This window comes from Parasteatoda tepidariorum, chromosome 6 (genome assembly GCF_043381705.1).
Source record: "Parasteatoda tepidariorum isolate YZ-2023 chromosome 6, CAS_Ptep_4.0, whole genome shotgun sequence".
NCBI classification, from domain to species: Eukaryota; Metazoa; Arthropoda; class Arachnida; order Araneae; family Theridiidae; genus Parasteatoda; species Parasteatoda tepidariorum.
The window spans coordinates 33728253-33738570 of NC_092209.1; the positions used below are offsets into that span (position 1 = coordinate 33728253).

General features: G+C 30.0%; 1 protein-coding gene across 1 annotated transcript; it reads left to right on the forward strand.

Moving 5' to 3' along the window:
- The first annotated feature begins 3640 nt into the window (after positions 1-3640).
- On the forward strand, positions 3641-9426 carry LOC107436676 (mitochondrial ribosomal protein L17). Its single transcript, XM_016048458.4, has 4 exons — positions 3641-3977; positions 6388-6459; positions 8494-8653; positions 9195-9426. Exons 1-4 carry the CDS (start codon positions 3780-3782, stop codon positions 9326-9328), a joined length of 564 nt encoding a protein of 187 aa, XP_015903944.1. The 5' UTR covers positions 3641-3779; the 3' UTR covers positions 9329-9426.
- Positions 9427-10318: the final 892 nt, after the last annotated feature.

The window sequence follows — 10318 nt, forward strand, 5'->3', positions numbered from 1 at the left end:
TAAGGTGTTGACCCGCCTCTAACCTGGATACAAGCTGCCACACGGCGTGGCATAGACAGATAAAGCTCCCGGATGGTCTCTTGCGGTATTTCCTGCCAAATTCGATCCAATTGTCGAACGAGGTCATCAACATTCCGTGCCAGATGCAATCGCCTTCCCATCATATCCCAGACATGCTCGATGGGAGAGAGATCTGGTGATCTGGCAGGCCAAGGAAGAGTTTGACAAGCTTGCAGACAGTTCATAGCAACACGTGCCGTATGTGGTCCGGCATTGTCCTGCTGAAAAACCAACACAGGGCGCTGCAAAAGGAACGGTAGCAAAGCAGGTCTTAGGATGTCGTCGAAGTACCGCTGTGCAGTAAGTTTACCTCTAATGACGACCAAAGGGGTCCGGCTGTCAAAGGAAATGGTACCCCAGACCATAATGCCTTGTTGAGGGCCGGTGTGGCGTGCAATAGGGAAAACAGGATCCACAATCGGATGATTCCTTCTTGGTGCGTCAATTTTTTTTGTTAGAGTGTATTTTCAATAAGCAGGTAAATGAAGTGACGCCAGCTTATACATTTCAATGCTTTCAGAGAGTTAAAAAAATTTTTTAAAACTTTTTATAAATATTTCCAGAATTATGGGCGTTTTTAAAAAATGGGCTCTACTCTCTTATGGAAACGAATCCCGTAATGTAAAAATTTATTTTAAAAGAAATAATAATAATTACGTGTAATAAAAAAAATTAAAAAAATGGTCAGATGTCATAAATCAGTTTAAGCAAAATCTGTAAACTAATGAAAAATAACTAATATCATTTTATTCTTGCTGTTGTTGTTGTTAATTTACGTCGCACTAGAGCTGCACAATGGGCTATTGGCGACGGTCTGGGAAACATCCCGGAGGATGATCCGAAGACATGCCATCACAATTTTGATCCTCTGCGGAGGGGATGGCACCCCCGCTTCGGTAGCCCGACGACCTGCGCGCGAAGTCGAGCACTTTACGGTAGCACAGTTTAACGAGGACCAATACCGCACACCCTCGGTCCCTACGCAGGCTGATCCAAGTGGTCACCCACCCGCACACTGACCGTAGTCAGTGATGCTTGACTTCGGTGATCTGCTGGGAACCGTGTCTTAACGATCAGTCCACTGCGGGACCATTTTATTCTTGCAATGCGAGAAATAAAGTAGAAACTTTCTTAAACACCAGATGGTAATTAAAAAAAAGATAAATTTATTTGCTGCAAAATGAGCAAGAAAATAAAAAGCAACAATCTCATGCATATAATACACAGACGTCTATACATGATTTGTCATCCAAATCAAAACAGTGTTTAACTACGACAACTAAGTTACGCTTTCACAATTTTTACAATAATTTAATTTAATTTACAATGTTTTTAAATAGGTATGTATGAGTATTCGGAAATACTGAAGAAAACAAAAGTTTTAAAAGTGTCGGGCAGTTCATACCAAATAAGCAAATTCCATCAACAAAATTCAAAAATATTGCGAAAAAATCAAAAAATAAAATCTTATTAGAATCTTCAAAAAAAAAAAAAAAAAAAAAAAAAAAAAAAAAAAAAAAAAAAAAAAAAAAAANAAAAAAAAAAAAAAAAAGAAGAAGAAAAAACGAGGGTTATTTATAGAATTTTCCACATTTCTCAATACATATTTTCGAAGTTGACGAGATAATGCCAACAATGATTTTCGTTTTTACTTTCTGGACAAAAATAAATTTTTTTAAGCTTATTTTATTCATGGCATATATTCGGGGCCTTATTATCGCAAGTGTCTAAGGGGCCTGAGCCTTATTAACATTTATTTTTAACATTATTATCAATGTTTGCTATTATTTTGCTATTATCATTATTATCAATTAAGCGAATAATGTTTTATAGAACATGGAAGTATACTTCCATGTTTTATAAAACATTATTCGTTTAATTCATTATTAATTTTGTTAATGAAGTGGTTTTTAAAAAGTGTTTTTAAAAACTTTTCAATTCAAAATTAAACAACTGAAATCAACTATGATGAAATATGTATCCCTGATATCTATTCTAAACATTTTCACAATTTTTAAACATATATATAACATTTATGAGAATAATCTAATTAGAATAATTTGATATTTTCTTCTATTTAAAAACTAAACTATTGGTACTTTATGCAAGATTCATAGAGTTTCTATATTACAGATAGATGTAATATATTAAAAACTTACACAGATTTTACAAAAGTGATTTTTTTTAAGTGACAGGTGAAAAGTGATATTTTTCAAATTGAAGCTTCTTGATTTTGAGAGGCACTCAGACACTGATGTTAGATTCAGAATATATCTTTAAGATTTTATCATTTTTCTTTTTTATTTACTTATTAGAAATTTCAACTATTTCGTCATGTTTTTTTGAAATTGTTTTAAAGACTCCCCNAGAGTATTATTTTTTTTGAAATTTTTTTTTTTTTTTTTTTTTTTCTTAATTTAGGAGAGTAAAAATAGAAAAATCATCGTAGATTTTTTATTAAATGATTATCGTTATTAATAAAATATACATTTTTACAATATCGAACAATATTGTTTTGCGATATTGAATATACGTTACAAAAGGGGTCTATTTTTATATAGTGCAATGTTTCGCTACGATATTGTACAATGTTTGAAACTAAGTTTTTACGATATTATTTTTAAGATATGTGCTACTTGGGAAAGTCATTAACGGAAATAATTCGATTTAGGCTGTTAAAATTCTAATTATTTAATTAATAACTTTGTTTAATCATTTTTGAAATGCATTACAAACTCCACAGTGTGAAAATTTTCAATTATTTCTTTTTATTAAAATATTTGTCATTAAGTTTATATATAATACCAGCTCAAAATATTTTCTAATAGCTGAATTTAAAAAAAAAAGAAAAAAAAAACGAAGAAGAAACAGTCAAAAAGTTGCAAAATATCTGTTAGATACCTTTGGAAGGAACACTTCTCTATATTTAAAATAGTTTTGCATCCGTAAACCAGACCGAATGCGTTGAAAAAGAATAAGTAGTGCTCAAAACTATTTGCTTTCTTGCCAGAAGAAGGAATAATTTTAGTTCATTTTCAAAAGAGAGTAAAATGCTGAGCCTAGTAAGATTGTGCAAAAAAAAAAAAAAAAAAAAAAAAAAAAAAAAAAAAAAAAAAAAGAATAGAAAAAAAGAAAAAGAAAAAAAAACAAAAAAAAAACACAAGGAAGGCATGAAAAAGGACTCAAACATCAGCAGAAACCATACCTAATAAGGAGAGATTTGTACAATGCCTACATTAACAAAATAGATCAATGATGATAATCAGCCACAACATACAACACTGCAATAAATTCTGTTACAATGAATATATGACGACAATAATTTTCAATACTCCCTCTCATTTTATTCTATCAGTATTCATTCACGTACCTCCGACAGCGTTAAAGAGAAAATAACACTATGGTCATGTTCAACCAATCAGGTTCTAATTTTTCCTCGATAATGATTAAAGATGTGCGAATTAAATGCAAAGACAATCGCTCTTAAAAATGCTATAGCTTAGTCTTCCGTAACTGACCAGTTTTTTAAATGATCAGTAACTGTTTATTAGTGTTTTAATGAAGCAGAAATAGACATTCGGAAGCGTTTATTGTTTTTCCAAGACTGTAAACAAGAAATAAAGCGTTTTATAATTGAAATATTCGACCTTTTTCAGAAAATATATACGAATTGTAAATCATTAATCTTACTGTTTTTATTGTTATAAATCTGGGTTTAAATGGCTGAGATAGCAAAGTTGCTTCCTAGAATAAAATTTAGCGTTAAAAAACGTCATGTTAATTTAAAAAATGTTCAGGATGAAGGACCTTACGGAAGAGTAAAAAAGATCAGGACAGTGCTTTCTGCATTATTTAAGTACGAAAGAATAGAATTGTTTATGCCGAAATGTAATGAAGTACGAGGTTATGCAGAACGGGTATGTTTCGCATTCTAAAATAGTTTTTACTTTACATAAATCAGATTTCTCACAGATCAAAGAAAGTCTTAAATAGTTAAAAAGTTTAATTTTATCCCACTAAATCGGAATTTTTTTTTTTGTGTTTAAACCATATAAATTTTTTTAAATATTGTTTATGAAAATGATGGCGATCCTTTTGAACTATCATGTCAAAACTTAAAAACTTCTTCACATGTCTCATCCAAGAAGAATTTTTTCTGTGCAGAGATCTGCACCAAAATAATTGCCAGTCCCTGGTGAGAGGGGGCCAAATCAAAGATTAAAACTCATAGCCAACTCTGGGCAAACATCTATTTTTTTCTAAAAAAAAAAAAAAAAAAAAAAAAAAAAAAAGGAGGAAGAAAGAAAAAAACAATTTGCAAATTTAAAATAGATTTAGCGATTGTAGAGGGGAGGGTGATTTCCATATAGGGATCTATGGCAGAATGATCGCCAAATCAACTTCCAGGTAGCGGCTCGCTAAATACTAAAAAAAACATCACAGAAATAGACCAGCTTGAAAGGTATAACTCGTAGCCACCCCATGTACATGTTTGTTTGTTTTTTTTTTTTTAAATTTTGCAAGTTTAAAATCTTTTTGGCACCTTGGTGATTGTAGTTGGTGTGCCAGATCACGATGCAGAAATATCCCCTTTCTGGACTATTCAGAATTTCTTGATACTTTTAACTATAGTGATTATGATTGAATAAAAAATTCAAATTTTGCACATCTAAATGCTATTTATCAAAGATAAATCATCAAATATAAGTATATTATTAATAAAACCTGAAAATTAATGTACTGTGATATTTTTGCCTCTGTGCCTGTTTGCGTCAACTACAGTTGCAAAGCGACTGATATTGAAATCTTGCCGTACTTCTTATAATTAAAATTTAATTATCAACTTATAAAAAATAAATTTTCCCAGACAGTGAATTATAGATAAATAAGTCTTTTGCCATCTTGCAGTGGACTGATCATAGAACATCGAAGTCAAGCATCACTGGCTGCAGTCAGTAAGCGGGTGGGTGACCACTTTGATCAACCTGCGCAGGGACCAAGGGTGTGTGTTATCAGTCCTTGTTAAATTATTCTACCATAAAGTGCTTGACTTTGTGCGCAGATTGTTGGGCTACCAAAGCAGGGTAGCCATCTCCTCTGCAGAGGTTCAAAATTGTGATGGCATGTCTTCAGATCATCCTCAGGGATGTTTCCCAGATCGTCGTCAACAGCTCATTGTGCAGCTCTAGTGCGACATACTTAAAGTACCTACCTACCTGCCCACCCAATATTCTGCCCTAAACAGGCTTATAAAATATGCATTTTATCTGCACCAAATTTTGCAGCATTCATGTATATTAAAACCAGATTACACAGAAATTTATAGCTTTCAGAGGGATGAGGTATTGTATTTCATTTGAGTGAACACTGAATCACATTTTTACCCCTGGCCTGATAAATTATCCATTATGATATACTAGATTCTTCTTATCATTGGCACGACAGCCCAGGATGGGCCTTGGCCTTCTGAACAAGCCTATGCCAAGACATTCTTCCCTTAGCCAAGGTTTTCCAGTTTATTATCTTTAAAACTTGTAGGTCCTTTTCAAGGCAGTCTAAAAATCTTAGGTTTGGCCGTCCTCTTTTTCTTGTACCTGTTGGCCTGGCACTGAAAACTTTTTTGGTTGTCCTGCTATCCTCCATTCTTATAATGTGGCCTGCCCATTTAATCCTTTGAATTTTGATTAATTTAATGACATCAGGTTCTTTATATATGATATAGATTATGATGATAAATTATCCATTATGATGAATTTATACATTTGATGAATTTTATCCATTTTTTATAAAAGGTTTGAACTTCATTATAATGCATTTTGAATTTTTTTTGTATTGTTGATATTTTTGCCTATATGAAAAAACAACTTTAAATTCTAATTATTTTACTCTGTTTGATGTTCAAAGTAAAATTCTACACACATTGAACACTTGAAAAATAAAGAAATTTTAACTTATGAAATTTTGACATAGACAACTTATGTAATCATTGAAAAATCAATTATTTTTTCATCAGTTTTCCTTACTCATAATATTGTCTCTAATGTTTTGTTTTTGTCTGAAATCTTATATAAACGTCCTCAGTCCTGGATTTTCAAAACAATATATTTATATTCTGAGAAAAAAGTGTTGTGTAAATTCGTGAAATGCACATGATGATTTATAGATAATGAAATTATTTCACAAAAATGGTTGCTTCCTTTTTGTAATTCCTGATTCTCAGAAGTCTGACAGTTGAGTTAAAATTAATCTGCGTTGAGTCTAAATTAGTTTTTTTTTTCTTCACAAAAGTACCAATCCACAAGATTAATAAAATCTTTGTTTCTGTAGCTAATAACTGAAGCTGTGAGAAATGGTGACAAGCATGGTCCTACAATGGAAATGGCAAATTTTTGGCTTGAGGTAAGAGTCTTTTTTCTTTTTTGTAATATTAGAATTTTGTAATATTAAAAATGTGCTTATTTTAACATGTCATTTTTTTATACTTATATGTAATAAGTTTGGCATAATTTTAATCCACCGTCCTATAAATTTAAAAAATTGATTTTTTTTCAGTACTGTTTTCGGACCTAGACTAATTTTCTCTTCATTGGATTTCAGGGTTCGAAAAAACCCGGGTTTTCTAGAAAAACCCTACCCGTGTGGGTTTTATTGGGCTTTTCATGTTTTAATGGGGGTTTTTTCAAAAGAGAGGACAGGGATAAGTAACTTATTTTAAAAAGCTTATTTTAATATTTATAGTTAAGTTTAATTTTATAAATTGACTTAACACATAGGTAATTAATACAAATAAATTGATGCAAAAGTTTCTTCTGATATCACGATACAAAATGTTATACATACTCACATACATCACACATTTGAAACTTATTTTTACACAGGATTACTTTTTATTTATAGTATTTTAATCTTAAAAAATATTTAAGGAAATTTTTTTATTTGTATAGAAAGCAAATCAATGGCCATACAGTCAAATCTAGCCAGCAAGGTGACTCTCCAGTCTCCAACACAATTAGTTTTTTCACTATAAGTATTTTTTTTTTTTAGGCCAGACTACATATGTACTTCAATAGAATAGCTCTTTAATATAACAGAGGATAAAAAAGAAATCAATCTTAGAAAAACCCAGTAAAACCCACTTTAAGGTGGGTTTTTCTAAAATAGTTTTCCCTTTTATCCTCTGTTATATTAAAAAGCTATTCTATTGAAATATATGAGTAGGTTAGCATAAAAAAATTAACCTATGGTAAGAAAACTAACTGCGTTTGGAGACTGGAGAGTTATTGATTTGCTTTCTATGCAAATAAAAAAATTTCCTTAAATATTTTTTAAGATTAAAATATAAATAAAAAGTAATCCTGTGTAAAAATAAGTTTCAAATATGTGATGTATGTGAGTACGTATAACATTTTGTATCGTGATGTCAGAAGAAACCTTTTTCAGACTTATGCACCAATTTATTGTATTAACTAATTATTACACTTTAATTTTTTAAGTCAATTCATAAAATTAAACTTAATTAATAATACTAAAATAAGCTTTTTTTAAAATAAGGGCAGGGATTATTTACATATTCCTGCCCTCTCTGAAAAAAAACCCCAATAAAACATGAAAAATCCACCCAGGTTGGCTTTTTCTGGAAAAACCTGGGTTTTTTGCAACCCTGTTGGATTTCTAATTGTCAAATTGCCTCCCTGATATTAAAATAAATAGGAATGTGATATTGAACAAAAATTACTAGCTATGATTTTATAATTTAGTGATTGGTTGTAAGTATTGAAAAATAGTTATAACTATTTAAAAAAGAAATATTAATTATTTTAGCTATAATATTGTTTTTCATATATAAGTATTATTAAGTCATTTAATTAAATGATTCAATTAGTAAATGTAAAAAAATCAAATTAATTTTATTCAAATGAAATGCTCCAATTTAAATCAAATAAAGGATTTTTGCTAATCGTGCTTTAACGAATATATAATGTAATTACATATTATACCTCGTACATATTCTAAACCTTCTCATTACAAAATATCTATGACCCTGCTATAAGTTTATTTTCCTTTACAAAAATGTTTTGAATAGTTATAAAAGAGCTTTCTTTAAACAATGAAGTTGCAACAAACATTTTACAAATAAACTCAGATAATCTATCTTTTGTCATAATTAAATGTCATGAGTGCTACCATATCACTGAACAGAGGTTTATAGATTTTGGAAGTTGGAAATTTGCATACACGAAATAAAGATTTAGCATAATTGTTATTTTTTAATACCAATGTGCAAAATCTAAAGTTTCTTTACTCACATTCAACAAAGTGTTGCTTAGCTCTTAACTTGTAGTTTGGATATAATAGGGTGATAAACTAATTTTCTTATACAGATAACACATATGCAAAGTTGTCTTACATTTCTAATGAAAAAAATATTTTTAGGACAAACAAATGGTTCACAAATTGTTCAAAGTTTTAGCTCCTCGTTATCAAAACTGTCAAGGTCCTTGCACCGCAAAACACCTTCTTCCAGACAAGTGTCACTTAGCTTATGAAAAGAAAGCTGCTCGCTTTCTACCTCTGTGCATATTAGAATTGAAAGGTGAGCAAATGCTTATTTTCAAAACTTCTAATGGTAGTAAGAACTAGTATTAGAAGTAACTTCTAGTAGTAGGAACTTTGCTTAACATTTCAATAATTATAATTAAACACACATATGTAATTAAATATAAAATCAAAAATACTATTGTTTAAACTTTTACATTTGTAGATCATATAAATGTGAAGTAAAGAAATAATTTAATTTTAAAAATTTACTTTGCAACAAGTCTAGCGAAACAGGTTTTTTAAATTTCCTAAATTTTGATGTAACATTTCAGTTTTTGTATTTGTTATCTTTGATTTAATTGCAGTTAATTTTTATTAGTTTATTTTACACAGGGCTGTCTTTCTCCCAACTTGAAATTTTATTTGTAAAAAAAAATATCTTATTTTCCAGGTTAAATATCTTTTTAAATTAAACATTTTATCAATTAAAATAACTTTTATTTCATACCCTCTGTATAAATTGAACTAACTTTATTTATTTTTATTTTTATCAACTTGTAATTTAATTTGTAATTAAAAACATCTTTTACTTTCAGACAATCCATACCCTCCAGTGCCTCAAAAACCTAAACCAACAGGAGCATCTTTAACTAATATTTTGCTAAAGGAAGCTAGTAAAGAATTTAGAAAAATGAAACTAGAATCAGGAAATAAAGAAAAAAAGCAATAACAGCAGTTAAACTTTATTCATGATTTATTTCCAATAGATATTGTTTGTGACTTGAAATGTTTTTTTCTTTATATTGTTAATAAATTTAGTTGAAAATACTTGTTTCAATTGTACAATTCATAAAACTTACGTTTATCAAGAGAGATTACTTTCACAGAGAGAGAAAGAAACATCCATACCTTGACCGAGATTCGAACCCAGGACCTTTCTGATGCAAGGACAGTTCCCTGCCCCCTACACAAGCCGGTCGGCGTTAAATTATTTCTTAAGGTTTAATGAATGAAGGATTTTTAATATTGTTCAATTATCAATGTTTGTAATATAAGATCTTTTTACATTGAATTTACAACAGTATACCTACACTTGCTTTTCACAGTGTTTAATTCAATCCCATTTCAAATTTCGAGATCTTACAATTTTCCCTCTAGGTTGAAGTGATTTAGCACAGCGGTTACTTACTCTCAGGAGAGATTCTGCATCTATGGAAAATCACATAACATCCCATTGGTGGATTATGACAGCATAAAAAAGGACTCAAACATCAGAAATCATACCTAATAAAGAGAGATTTTGCACTCTAGTATTCTGCTTGTATATATAGGTTTTGTGCAAGTTCTCCAGAGAATGGAAGTAGTTTTGTGATAACTGGGTTGTGCAGAACTTATGTACAGAGTACACAAAAAAAAATGAACATCCCGAATAACTTTTGATCTAAGGATTAGATTTCCACTTGCTCAATCTAAAAGATTCAAAGATAACCTTAAATATTCTAATTAATTAGTGGTGACAATATTTTAAGTTTTGAAATCAGACATATTAATGTATTTTCCCTAAATAAACATACTTTTTCGTATTGGCACTGAGAAAAGTATCAACTTATAATTAGTAAATGAATAAATAGAAAGAGTTGTAAATTGTTTAAAAAAAATTACAAGAGTAATTCAGAATATTTTTAAGAAATCACTGGCATGAGGTTAATTTTCAACTTTG

Excerpts from the sequence above, each read along its gene's own strand:
- LOC107436676 (XM_016048458.4), top strand. The coding sequence starts at position 3,780 with ATGGCTGAGATAGCAAAGTTGCTTCCTAGAATAAAATTTAGCGTTAAA. Across the intron at positions 6,460-8,493 it reads TGGCAAATTTTTGGCTTGAG|GACAAACAAATGGTTCACAA; the intron begins GTAAGAGTCTTT and ends AAATATTTTTAG. Across the intron at positions 8,654-9,194 it reads GTGCATATTAGAATTGAAAG|ACAATCCATACCCTCCAGTG; the intron begins GTGAGCAAATGC and ends TTTTACTTTCAG.